The 14,592-nt window shown below is 41.4% G+C and overlaps 1 protein-coding gene across 7 annotated transcripts in view; it reads right to left on the bottom strand.

The window, feature by feature from the left end:
* The window catches only part of VWA3B (von Willebrand factor A domain containing 3B), a 210,518-nt gene that overhangs the window by 121,759 nt on the left and 74,167 nt on the right, over positions 1-14,592 (bottom strand). For all 7 annotated transcript variants that reach the window (XM_080813513.1, XM_080813514.1, XM_080813515.1 and 4 more), the window contains 2 exons: positions 11,748-11,938; positions 4,627-4,781 (listed from right to left, as the gene is read on the bottom strand). In XM_080813513.1, the coding sequence (XP_080669639.1) occupies positions 4,627-4,781; positions 11,748-11,938 (346 nt within the window). The remainder of the gene's footprint in view (positions 1-4,626; positions 4,782-11,747; positions 11,939-14,592) is intronic.

Raw genomic sequence — 14,592 nt, 5'->3', positions numbered from 1 at the left:
ACAAAAAAAAACTCTTTCAAAACAGGAAGTAAATTAGTGTCTTTCAGACTAAAACACCTGAGGTAATTCATTACCAACAGACCTCCATTAGGATCTATACAAAACAATAAAGAGCCACAAAAATATCAAATATGTGGACAAATACAAAATACATTAATTCTTATTTTAAGTTTATTTATGATAGTTGATTGTTTATAATGTATTATGGGGTTTACCCATATGGAAACAAAAGAAAAGACAGAAGGGGCAATGGAAGTTGTAAGATTTTTATGATATAGATGAAGTGAAATATTATTTGAAAGTAGACTGTGGCAAGTTAAAGATGTATACTATAAATGCTAAAGCTATCATACACACAACAAAACAAAACAAAGAGGGAGAGTTTATAAGCCAACAGTCAAGATAAAATGCAATCATAAAAAAATGCTCCAACAAAAGAAGGTAGAAGAGTAAAAAGGGAACAAAGAACAGGTGAGACAAAAAACAAACAGCAAGATCTTAGATTTAAATCCAACCAAATAAATAATCACATTAAATAAAAATGATTTTTTTAAATATTTTATTTTTTTTATTTGACAGAGAGAGAGAGTGGGGGGGGGGGGGCAGAGGGAGAAGCAGACTCCCTGCCGAGCAGGGAGACCAATGTGGGGCTCGCTCCCAGGACCCTGGGATCATGACCAGAGCCGAAAGTAGACGCTTAACCGACTGAGCCACCCAGGCGCCCCAATGGAAATGATCTTAATACTCCAATCAAAAGGCAGAGATTAGAAACAGCTATTATCAAAATGACAAGATATAATAAGTGTTGGCCAGGATGTGGAGAAAAGGGAACCCCTCATGCATGTTGGTGAGAATGTAAATTGGTACAGCTACTGAGGAAAAGAGTATGGAGGTTTCTCAAAAATTAAAAATAGAAGGGGCGCCTGGGTGGCACAGTCGGTTAAGCATCCAACTCTTGGTTTTCGCTCAGGTCATGATCTCAGGGTCAGACTCAGCATGGAGTCTGCCTGAGATTCTCTCTTTCTTTCTCTGTGCCTCATGCTTGTGCATGCTCTCTCTAAAATAAATAAACAAATAAATATTAAGAAAAAAAAACAGAAAAACCACACATTCCAGAATTCTGCTTCTGGGTACTTATCCAAAAAAGAAAACACTAACTCAAAAAGATATATGCACCCCTATGTTTGTTTACTGCAGCATTATTTACAATAGCCAAGATAGGGAAACAACCCAAGTATCCACTAATAGATGAATGGTTAAAGAAGATGTGACATATCTATATATATAATTCAGCCATAAGAAAGAATGAAATCTTGCCATTTTCAACACATGGACCTTGAAGGCAATATACTAAGTGAGGTAAGTCAGAGAAAGACATCATCTTTCTTATATGTGGGATCTAAAGCAAATAAAATGAAAACAAAAAATGAGTTCATAGATACAAAGAACAAGCAGATTGGTGGTTGCAAGAGGCAAGGTGGGAAAAATGGCTGAAGAGGACCAAAAGATAAAAAGAAACAAATGAAAACAAACCCAACGGGGGGTTGGGGAATAAATGGTAGCTTTTAGAATATTTTATCTCTAGTATTTAAAATTTTGTGATGATGTATCCTGGATGGGTCTTTATTACCCACTTTCTAGACATTCCTGGCAACTTTCTTTTGTTTTGGAAACACCGGTCTTGTGAGATCTCCCCTTCATTTTTTGTATGTCCATAAGCTATCTATTTGTATGTATGCATGTATGCTAACGTCAACCCTAGAATGCTTGTGTTCTGCTTTTTGAGAGACTGCCTTCATCTTCCAACTTTCCCACTGAATAGGTTTTTTAAAAAAGATTTTATTTATTTATTTATTTGTTGGGGGGTGGGGGGCACAAGCAGAAGGAGCAGCAGGTGGGAGAGGCAGGCTTCCCACTGAGCAAGGAGCCTGATATGGGACTCAATCCCAGGACTCTGAGATCATGACCTGAGCTGAAGACAGACGCTTAGCCAACGAAGCCACCCGGGTGAATACACTATTCAGAATACACTGAATAGTGTATTCTGGCTATCATGTTTTGAAGAGCTCTTGAAATTCTTAATATCTATCCTCTCTATCTATCTATCTATCTACATAACAGTCTTTTCCAACTTGAGTGTGGTATTCTTGATCTCTCTAAGAAGATTAATAGGTTAGCTTCCTCCAGTGTTTGCTTTTTTTTACTCCCTACATTATCTTTGTTTGCTTGTCTGTTTGTTTGTTTCTGAGAACCATATGGAGTTTTTAAAAAAAGGCAGAGGAATATATATATATACACATATATATATTGAAATAGGTTTCTTATAGACAGAATATATATAGGAATATATATATACACACACACATATGACACCTATATATATTCTGTCTATAAGAAACCTATTTCAATATCAGACACAACAAACAGGTAAAGGTAAAAAAATAGAAAAAAGATAAAACATGCAGAAAATGATCAAAAGCAAGTTGCAGTGGCTCTATTAAGGTTGGACAAAGCAGATTTCAGGACAAGGAATACTGCCAGAGATAAAAAGGGACATTTTAGGAGCTGCTTCATCAAGAGGACATAACAACCCTAAATGTACATGCACCTAGTAATAGAGTTAAAAATTACATGAAGGAAAAAAAATGACAGAATTGAAAAAAGAATGAACAAACACACAACCACAGCTAGAGATTTTAAACACTCTTTTCTCAACAATTTGTAGAACAATTCAACAAGAAATCAGTAATAATATAGAAGACCGAAACAAACTATCAGCCAACTTCAACTGAGATATTTATAGTACACTCCACCCAACAAAAGCAGAATGTGTAGCTTTTCTTCATATTCTGGGTCACAAAGCAGGTCTCTATAAGAAATGAAATCATACAGTATCTCTCTGTCCATAGAGAAATGAAAAGCTATCAGGAAAATCCACAAGTACTTGAAAAGTAAACATATTTCTAAATAACGTTTGCTTAAAGAAATTATAAGGGATAGTCTAGGTCCAAAAAAAAAAAAAAGAAATTATAAGGGAAATTAAAAAATATTTTTAAGTGAATAATTTGTGAGAGGTAGCTAAAGCAAAATCAGAAGAAAATTTAAATGTTTATATTAGAAAGAAAGGTCTCAAATCAGTGATCTGAGCATCCATCTTAAGAAACTTAAACCCAAAGTAATGAGAAAGAAGGAAATAATAAAGAAAGTGGCACAGAAAGTTAAAACTATACAGGGAAAAACCCCACTGAAACCAGAAGCTGGTTCTTTGAAAAGATCACTAAAATGGATAACCTCCAGCAGACTGAAAATAAAGATGACAGCAGTTACTAACATCAGTTCTACAAAATGTGAAGAAATTGAATACATAGTTAAAAACCTCCCCACAAAGAAAAACTCCAGGCCCCGGTGGCCTCAGTGATGAATTCTACAAACGTTTAAGGGAGAGTTGGTACCAACTCTCCACAAAGACTTCTGGAAAACAGAAGAGGGGAGAGAATTTCCCAACAACCCTTGACACCTGGGGGGTGGAGAGGGACAAAGAGACCTGGCAGGGACCAAGTGGAGTGTCTTTTAAACAGCATCCTTTTTCCCAGGCCTGAAATACAAACTACTCTCCCCAGAAGTCAACCTCAAAACCATTAGCAGAGAAGACTCCAGACCCAAGGATTATTTGTTCTGAGTTACCCATCACCAGCTGGATTTTGAGAAACTGGGGCTCTAAAGAGTTTATAGAAGGGCAGACAGGGATCTGCTGCTGGTGATTTTGTAACAGAAAACATGGAAGGATGGAGGGAACTCTCATTTTTAAGTGACTACTGCAGGCTGGATACTAGCCTATACTCATTAGATTTGGTATCTAATCTAAACCATAGAGCAATTTACAAATGGCACTATTATTCCCACTTTAAAAATGAAGAAACTGATGTGTAAAGACATTAAGTAACTTGCCCAGGGTCACACAGCAAATGGCAGAGCTGGTATTAGAATCCAGGTCTATCTGACCTCAGAGGCCATGCACCTAAATGGATTTGATCTTGGTGGTCTAAGCTGTCCTCTGGCAGCAGGGAAGTGAAAGCATTAAGTTAGATCATCCCCATGGGGCTGAAGCTGAGGTCACAGCATTAGTAGGTCAGATGCATTAGCACTGGAAGACTTTAAGAACCAGCAGTGTTGCGAGGGAGTCCGTGAAGTTATTTTTAGCTGCATATACATTATTCCATTGTATTCACATATCTCACAACATTGTTAAAAGTTGTCTTGAAGTGCAATATCCAAGAATACAGAGGACAGGTGTAATACAATCTGCAGTATACCTATGGCCCACAAAAAAATGCAAGACATCAGCGGAAGCATTCCTTAGCCTCCTATAGTGATGTGCAACCAACATAACCACCTTTGTTTGCTGTTTTTAAGAGTCTGTACTGGCACCAAGGCAGCTTGGAATAGGATCCAAACATCCCCCTTTTATTGCTAACAAGGCCACCAGCAAGCCATCAATCAGATGGCAACCCTGACTGAGCAATGTTAACTGGCTGTTTCTCATGGTTAAGCTTTTACGAAGAGATCAAGCAGATTTGAATTTCAAGAGAGACTAAACCACTTGTACCCTCCTGCAAATATACCAACCTTCTCTGAATCTGGGCAAGGACCATGTGGATTCTCTCACTGTACCATGTACACTTCTCCTTGGTAATGCAGATGTGGACCAAGCTCCCATCCTTCCAGGGAGCATGGACAAATCTACTGCAGTATTTCGCATGGACTGTCTTCTTGTTGGTCTCCTAAGGAAAAGACAAAGGACAGAAGCCACTCAGACCATTCAGAGTCATCTCCAGATGGTACCCCATTTCTGCCTTATTTATTTAGTTCTTAGCACTCACTCCCATGGTAAAATTATTCAACTGTTGGTTCAACAAAACATGTACTGGGGCCTGCTCTATGTGGAGACCTGTGTCAGATATCAGGCATCATGGTCAGAAAGACAGTGCAATCCCAACTGGGGCTCAGAGAAGATGTTTCCAGCAGGGAACCACATGCTTGCTCTCTCTCTCTCTCTCTCTCTCTCTCTCACACACACACACACACACACACACACACACAGTTAGAAAGGCAGAGTACTAGATGCTGGGTTGAGACAATAATACCTGGGCAATCTGGGAAAGATGAAAGCATCCTCATGGACTAGAGGGTCAGGAGGACTATCTAGAGGAGGTGGAACTTGAGATTTACAGAAAGCATCTTTCCATCATTACTCCCAGCCCCAAATGAAGAAAGGTAGCTGAGAACCTCCATTCCACACCTAGCACCCTCTACTGGTACATACAAAACTGGTCTGAGGACAATGGCTTCCCACACAGAGAGCTCACACAACTGATTTATGAGTTTATCAAGCATGACTTCAAGCCACCAGCAATACAGTCTTGTAGGCAGCAGCAATATAATCCATAAACAAAGACCAAAATTCCTGCCTTTGCGGAACTCACATTACAGGGGAAGAGCCAGATAATAAACAATTACACAGCAGGTCAGATGATGACAAATGCTATGGAAGACAACAGAGAACAGGGGATGGGAGGATGAAGAAGTTAAAACCTGAAAAAATAAAGCCCTAAAGAGAAGAATAAATATGAACAGAGACCAGCAGGAACAAGGAACGTGACCGTATGGAGGTCTGGGAGGAAGTCTGAGGACACAGCAAGTACAAAAGCCCTGAGGTAAGAGTAAGAGTCTGCCTGGCATGTCTGTAAAAGTTTAGGAAGGCTGATCCAGTTGAAACACAGTGAGCTAAAAGGAAGGAGTTAGATGAAGCTAGAGTAGTATGAGGAGGAGGGCCAGAAGCAGACTATATAAAGTCCAGTTGCTAGTGGAAGTGACTGACTTCTCCTCTCAGCGAAAAAGGAACTACCCAAGGGCTTTAACATGAGAAGTGACACATTTTTTTAAATTAAGATATGACCGACATATAACATTATATTACACATACAATATGATTTGATATATGCTTATAGTACAAAATGATTACCACAATTAATTTAGGTAACACCACCACAGAGTCACAAATTTTTTTTTCTTGTGATGATCTATGTATTTTAAGATCTACCCTCTTAGACAAGTGACACAATTTATAGTTTTAAGCTTTATTTATAATTTTTAAACTTAATTTATAAAAATATCATTTTAAAGGATACTATGGTAGGGCACTTTGGTGGCTCAGTCGTCTAAGTGTCCGACTCTTGATTTTAGCTCAGGTCTTGATCTCAGGGTTGTGAGTTCAAGCCCTGCATTGGGCTCTATGCTAGGCATGGAGTGGACTTAAAAAATATATAAATAAGGAAAGGATACTGTGGTTACTTTCAGAAGTAACCACAGAGAAGAGACTGAAGAGTCAAGGCCAAAAGCAGGGGGTCAGGGATCAGTTAGGTGGCATGGACCAGGGGTAGTTGTGAAAGTGGTGAGAAGTGGTCGGATTCTGGATTATAGACATGTTATGAAGATAGAATTAACAGCACTTAATGAGAGATCAGATGTGGGTATGAGAGAAAAGAGAGGACTTAAGGAATGACTCTATAGTTTTCAGCCCAGAGAACTATAAAAATAGAGTTGCAATGAACTGAAGGGAGGAAGATTATGGAAGAGTAGCCTTGAAGGGGAAGATCTGGACCTGTACCTGATGTGATAGGTTCAAGGGGCCTATCAGACATCCCAGTGACATGGCAAGTAGTCAGGTAGAGACGAGGGAAGGACTCAGGGCTGGAGATTCAAATGTGGAAGTCGCCAGCATACACACAGTATTAAAAGCCAAAAACTAGATGAGATCATGTAGAGAATGGTTACGGAGAGAGAAGAGGTCTCAGGACTGCACCTTGAGGCCCTTCAGCATTTAGAGGCTGAGGACATGGGAAAGAAGCAAAGAACACCAACATAGAAAAGTCAGTAGGAGGAAAACAGGACAGTGTGCTGCTCTCAGCAAGCAAAAGAAGTTCACAGAAGTAACCAACTATATCAAATGTTGATAGTAGGTCAAGTAAGAGTGAGACTGGGAACTGACCCCTGGATTTAGCAGTTCAGGTATCCCTGGAAAGAGTGGGTTTTGGTGGAGAGGGAGCCTTGCCCCGTTGGAGGAGTGCATTCATGAAGGCATGGGAAACTGCAAGACGAGACAGGAAACACATAAAATTCCTGAGGCCCTGAATTCTAAAGAGGTGCAGAGGAATGAGACAAATGAAGTAGAACCAGAGATAAATATGTGGGTCAAGAAACTTTTGGGGGGTTCTTTGCCGAGAGAGAGAGTGCAACTAGGGAGCGGGGGAGGGGCAGAGGGAGAGAGGGAGTGAGAATCTCAAGCAGGCTCCATACCCAGGGCTCCATCTCACAACCCTGAGATCACGACCTCAGCTGAAATTAAGAGTTGGACACCTAACCGACTAAGCCACCCAGGTGGCCCCCAAAACTGTATTTTTAAGATGTGAGGAAGAACACCATGTTTGCATCCTGGTGGGAAAGATCCAGAAATGAGAATAATATCAATGATATAGAAAGGAGGAGAATGAGTGAATGGGGAATAAGGATCAGTGCACACATTGAGGGGTTTAGACCTTAAACAAAACTGAGGACAATTCCACCATCCTAGAAAAAATGAGGGTAGAACATATAGGTGCAAATGCTGGGGGATTTGTACATATGAGGTGGATGATCATGGATGTTCACTGCAAGTTCAGTGAAATGAGAATCCAGGGTCACTTGCTGAGAGTGAGCAAAGAGGAGAAGATATTTGAAGTCTGAGGAGAAAAGAGCAGACATTAGAATAAGCATCTAAGGACTGGGGGCAGCACAAGAGATCCATGTAAAGTCAGAGGTCAGGAATTTGAAGGGAAGCCAGGCACTATGCTTTTCTCTGATTTCTTCTGATGCAGTCTATAAGGCAGAAAAGGCTGAGAGGTGAATTTAACCAGGGTTGGGGTTTCACAGATGAGTGCAATAATGTGAGAGGAAAAGTAGTTGAGCATGTATGAGAGGGACAAAAGGATAAAGAGAACAGAGAGTAGAAACAACAAAATGTATAATCCCAGTGGGGCTGAAATACTGGAATTAGGGTAGTAGAGAAAGTGACCTTAAAAAAAGAGGTCAGAAAGTGGGACCTTCGGAATTATATGGGTTATGATGGAGGCAGCATTATTTGTAATGACAAGGTCAAGGGGATGCCTATGGCAGGAGAGGTAGAGAGCTGGTGTAGGAGGAAGTCACTGGAGAAGAGGAGGTCAGAGAAATGAAATGTCAGGGTCTGGGAAGGGTCATTTTCATGCGATTGACATTAAAAATGGCTGGAGCCAGGGACAGTAAGCCAGAAGATATAATCTTCAATTACTGGTGGGGATGACCTGGGGCTCAGAAAAGGTGAGTCACAGCGGGTGTCGTGGGTGTCCTTCTGATGACATGGGAAGAGGGAGGGAGAATGATCAAAAAACAGCAATGAGGAATGAGCCACCTACCTCTGCTGCCCACAGGTCCAAGGCAAATGGAGAGAAACCTCTCTCTGAGGTCCTCTGAGGTCCTCAAGAGAGAACCCAGACAATCAGGCAAAGGGAACACTGCAGGGCACTTGCTATCGCGGGTGTACTGACAACTTCTAGTGCCAGAGGGTAGAGTGGAGGGAATTTAGGAGGCAAGGAGGAATGGAGGAGACTCAGAAAAGGGATGTCAGAGCCACATAGGGATCAGAATTGAGAGGTCTGGTGGTGACTGAGATGAGATCAGTCCTGATATTCCCAAGACAGGCATCAGGGGAACCACATCTCAGGCACAACACAAAGATGGAAAGAGAAAGACGTCCTCTCTCTTATTCTTACCATGTTCTTGTCACACAAGAGTTCTCCCTATTCTCCATCCTGTCACATGGCCTTTTCCAACTGTGCCTTATGTGCTCCCAGATGGTAACACACCAGACCATATGGTATGTGAATGCAGGTGGCAGACAGCAGAGTGTCAGAATGGGAAAAGTGCAGTGTGAGGGCCCAGCAGATAGGAAGTCAAACCCTGCCATCCCATGGCCTAACCTCTCAGAGGCCCTGTGACTTTGTCTTCTTGTGTGTGCTAAGAAAGCACAAATATTCACCTTATGTATCAAGCACCCAAGCATTCCATAAATGCTCATTTTTGATTCAAAATGTTTGCAATCTAAAAAAAGAAGGAAGGTAGCACCTACCGGACATCTCCTAACCAGGCCCTGTGCCCAGAAATGCATTTTTTAATTTGGATTTTATACCACTCATTTTACGGATGTGGAAAGTAAGACTCAAAACAGTGAAATTATTTGCTCAGCATCTCATAATCAGTAACTGGAGAAGTAGCATTTACATGGGGGCTTCTCACACCAAATCTAGACCACACGGCCTGACACCTAGTAAAAGCTCAGTAAATATCTGTTAGAGGAATAAATGGTGAGACTAGGTGGGTTTGTGAACATCAAGGCTGGCTTTGTGCACCAGCAGCATCAGCACTTATGAATGAAATGTGACTTTTGGGGTGCCCCCAACTTGGCCTGAATCCTCTAATGGGAAATGCATTTTTGTCTCCTCCTCATACATGTTCATCTGTCTTAGAAACAACACAGAGCAAGGCCTTCTTAGTCACTTACTTCTCAGTGTAAACAATGTACTTGGATCCTTCCCTACAAACCAGTTTTTATAGTTACAAGTTTGAAAGGTCTGGGGGAACCCTCAATAATCAACTTATTTCACAGATTCGTTATTCCCTACCTCACACACATCACAAATTTAGGTGTAAATCTAGGTTCAGATATGTAGCCCCAAATACTGAAAATAAATCTTTCCCTTATTCATCAATGTCTGTGAATGAAGACAGCTGTACTGTATACTTCTCAACTTCTACTTCTCTATTATTTTTTAGCAAAAGAAACTTGAGGTAAAATTCCTCATTTATAAGCCAGACTCTGCAAACCATCCCTGTTAAGATTTCATTCAAAATCGTCAAGAAAGAATAAGGAGAAACCAGTCTTAGAGACAGGCTTGAACATGACACAACATCACCAGCTCGCGGTAAACTAGGTTTCAACTGACAGACACTGGTATTTGTAAATATTCAGGGCCTAATATATTGTATTTTAAAAGTGAAAATCTACTTACATATGATTTTCTGAACTAATAACATTACTGAATAATGACGACAAAATCAGAAAACTGTGCTGGGGGAGGAAATCCACAAATGAGATTTCCCTGCAACATGGCAATTACTCCGCATCCTGGTCTACAAGCCAGGAAACAACTCTTCTGTCAATTTTGTGTTTTTATTTTTCTTTTCATTTCCTTTTTATACATTTATTTTTTTGAGAGAGTCAGAGAATGCGAGTGGCAGAGGGAGAGGGAGAGGGAGAATCTTAAGCAGGCTCCATACTCAGAGTGGAGTCCAATGCTGGGCTCAGTCTCATGACATGGAGATCATGACCTAAGTCAAAATCAAGAGTCGGACACTTAACCAACTGGGCCTCCCAAGTGCCCCAGTTCTGCATTTTTCTCCAGTTTTTACACTGTCCTTCTTGTAGTTCATTGTAAACACATGGCAACAAGAGGACTAAAACACCACATCGTGTGGCTGATGGAGCCCCCAATGAAAGGCCTTTCCTCAGGAAGACCTATTGAGCCCATCGGCCAGCCAGTCTAAGGAGTGGCAAAGAGACTGGGGTTTCACCTCCGTAGGACTGACAAACATCTCAGTGGTGACACTGAATTGGAGCTTCGGAGAACGCATAAAGTGACTGTGTATCTGAGGACCTTGATTTCCTCTCCAGCAGCCTGCTGGGCTCTGCCCTTACTGGCACAGCTGCTCTGTTGCTCACATTTGGGTTTTCCCTTCATAATGTGGACCTGAGCCTTTATTACCTTCTAAAAGAACTTTCTTTCAGTTTTAGAAACAGAATATTCACTTTATTCTGATTTTGTTTCATAGTATGGTACCTTCTCATCTTTCCATAATCCTAAACTTTTGATAGTTTTCTGAGTCTGTCTACACATCAGTGTTTCTCCAAGTATGGCCTCTGGACCACAGCCTCGGCAGCATCTGGGCCGCACCTCAAACCCACTGACTCACGTGTGCTAAAGTTTTAGGAGCCACTCATTCATTATCCTTCAGTTGTGAGCCAGAGTCCGGCACTTTGAGAAGCTGTATTCCTTTCAGACCTATTGACACAATGGAACTATACCTTTCAAAAGTTTTAAATATACACCTTTCCAGTGCTATAATCCCTTAGAAGATTTGAGTTTATATTTACTGGGAATCCATTATATACTGCCCATGAGACTAATGCATCTTTAAGAAAGTAACAATACAAGAGGACCACAGAGATGCCTGCTTCGGGCATCTTCACCAGCAGTTTCTCTCTTCCATTCAATATGGGGGGAAAGGGGGCTTCTCCTTTGTAAAGGCTGAATAATTCTGAGACTCATAATGCCTGAATTTCTAAAAACCCAGCTCCTGGTTTATGTATGATTACTTTATAATCCACTTATATTCAGAAACCATTCCCAGACTTGGTCTCCACACCCCCCACGTACCATTCAGAGATGTGCAAGGTGGGAAACACAAGGGTATCTTCCTTCAGGGAAACCAAGCTGGTTTCCTCCCATGCTCTCTCTCAACCTTGGTCTTGCCCCAGGTTCTGATCTGAGGGAGGCCTTCCCCAGCCAGAACATCAAGAGAAGCCACAGCCTGGCCCAGCAGTTCACTTCACTCACCGCACTGGTCTGCACGGACTCATCCTCTGGTTTGGCTTTCACATCAATGACTCCATCAGCATGGCGGAAGCAGCAGTCAGCAAGAACGTCATAAAAGGTCAGCTTCTGGGCTTTCAAGCCATATTTCTGAAGCCACTTCTTGGAGTCCCAGGTGTCCTCTAAGTTTGACTCGTTCTCGACAGAGGTTGCTCCTGATATTTTTGGAATTACAGTTCATCAGTGTAGTTCATATTCTAGAAGTCATTTGTACTGCACCCTCAACTTAGTATTTACCGAGCTGGAACATGTTCTTTGTCAGATCACATTCATTTCTGGAAGCATGCTTTCCAAATCAGGACTGGCAAAGAATTAGTTCACAAGACCAGAACGCAGGAATCTGCTGCTTTTCATCCTACTTCCTTCTCTACCTAAGTTGCCTACCCCATGTGTCTGTGGAGATGGCTAACAGACCAAGGCCATGTGTCAGAAGAGCATTAAACTTAGGGTCAGAAGTTTTGGGTTCAAGTCATGACTCCACCACTTATGACTTGGCTAAGTTGCTCAAACCTAGGTGAATCACAGCACTTTTCTGAGCTTCAGCAGAATTCTCCACCTACAGATTGAAGATAGCGTCTGCTTGGCCTTCCTAAGTGTGTTGAAAGGATTCAATGAGAAAAGTCATGTGAAAGTGCTTTGTGGTGAGTGGGGATGAGAATTAGGGGCATGTAACTTGTGTTGAGGTAGAAGTCCATCAACCAGAGAAGGCTGGCAGGATGCCTTCCAGGAGCTCTGCTGTTAGCTTTGGTGAATTTATTCTGATTTAGAGCCTGGCCCTCAACTCAGCAGGCCCTCAACTCAGCTCGAGCACCTACAGCTGTATCTATAACTTACCATAGACAGGCTCACAGGTTAAAGTACAACCAGAATGATATAATTGTCCAAATAGTCCCAGCCTCTACGCCTTCCCTTGGTGTTTTCCAAAGGTCATCTATACTCTTTAAGTAGGGGGGAGGTGCTCTGTTAGCTGAGCAGAACACCATGTTAACAGAAAAGTATTCATTTAGGTGGCTCAAACCACTAGTGCCACCTAAAGGAGTATCTGGGGGTGGGCACAGAAGAAGGGGTGAGCAAATCTAAAGTTGAGAAGGAGGCACTGGTGTCTAGAGTTGGCTTGCACTGCAATGCACACCATTCCTCCCAACCCCATGCTCCATAGCAGCACACTGGTAGGGTAAAATTGACCATGCTGGGAGTATTTACAGAATCTGGAAATCAGAGCTTTTTTACTGCAGTGAGTGGACTGGCAAACATTTATCTGAATGCCACTGGAAGGCAGGCAGAAAGGACCCTGAGCTTTTAGTCCCACTGAGACCAGCAGAGCTCCAGGAGGACCAGAAGAGGGTGCTGGGCAAAGAGATGGTTTTTTTTTTTTTTAAAACAATGTACCACTGCATAATAGGTCCACCAGACCTACAAAGTTTATTTCCACTTAGATAAGTTGTTCTCAACGCTGCATGCTGGAATTCTCTGAATTTTTAAAATATTGATACCTGGGCCCTACCCATTTTTTTTAATGGTCTGGATATTGAAATTTTTCAAAGCTTCCTGGGTGATTATACCGTGCAACCAAGCTTTGCAACTACAGCAATATGGAAAGAGCTTTCTAAATTATGATTTGGTGATCCCATCAGTTATGCTACTACCACATACAGATTCAAGTTCAATTATACTTTTAACAACAACAAAAAAAGCACTGCATATTAGGGAAACAAAAACACTACCCATACTTATTTATTATTATATATAAGGGTATATAAAATCAGAATAGGATTTGAAGAAATAAAACACTTTAGAGTCAACCATTTCTCAACTGTATGTAAAGGATTTGCCAAGTTAGGCTACATGTGAACCACATCCTCAGATTTTAATAGAACACCTTTTAAATAATATACTCAGACCAACTAGAGCTAGGACTTCTGAAAGAAGCTTGGTTTTGGCTTTTGAACTTTAAGCCATCCTGGCATCAAAAACCCCTCTGCGCACTGTCCCCAGTTACCAGCAGTTGGTTTCTGTGTGATGCACAAAGCCTCTTCTTTCCCTGTACAGGGAGCTCAAATCAGAGGCTCCCCTGCATGTTCTCCTGCATCACAGGGAAACAGCAAAGAGAAGATAGCCATTTTTGTCAGTGGGATCAGCCTCCTTGGAAAAACCCTTTGAGTGATTATTTTTCCTCAATTATTGTTAATTACATTATAAGCCTTTGACTCCTCTTTCTTCCTACTTTATTCTCCTCCCTTGTTTCTGATAAACAGGTGTATTCGGAAATAAAACTTTCATTCAATTATGTCCATAGCAACACACAAATTAGCATATGTTTCTGCTCTGCTTTGGGGTTGCCTTCTTTTAAAAAGACAAGAGCCTTTTCTCAATGATAAATTCAAGCTTACCACAAAAGGACTTCCTAAAAACACATCAAGTCAATTCTAACAAGGGATTTTAAAGAACCAGAGACTAACTTTTGACTCCTAGCTTCACCCAGGACCAGGCAAGTACAGTCATCCTGGGGGCATCAGAGAGCATCCCAATTACTCTCTGAAAAGGGGACTCAAGGGAAACCCCAAAGCAACTTGAACTTCATAAAGAAGGGGCAGCAAAGCATGCAAAAACAAAGAGCCCAGGTGCTCCAAAGCTGAAGAAAGAAGAAAAAGGGGGAAATCTGCCCACTTGCAGTGCTAATTACACCAATTAGTGGTTGAGCCTCGTTTTCCCCAGGTGTGGAGGGGAAAAGACTTATCAACTCATTAGAGTCACTTACTAAAGAGCTCTTTCCATTCCCCTAGAGTTATCTTAATTAAAAGTGTTACAT

This window comes from Martes martes, assembly GCF_963455335.1.
Source record: "Martes martes genome assembly, chromosome: 9".
NCBI lineage: Eukaryota > Metazoa > Chordata > Mammalia > Carnivora > Mustelidae > Martes > Martes martes.
This window is presented reverse-complemented; position numbering and strand designations above follow the sequence as displayed.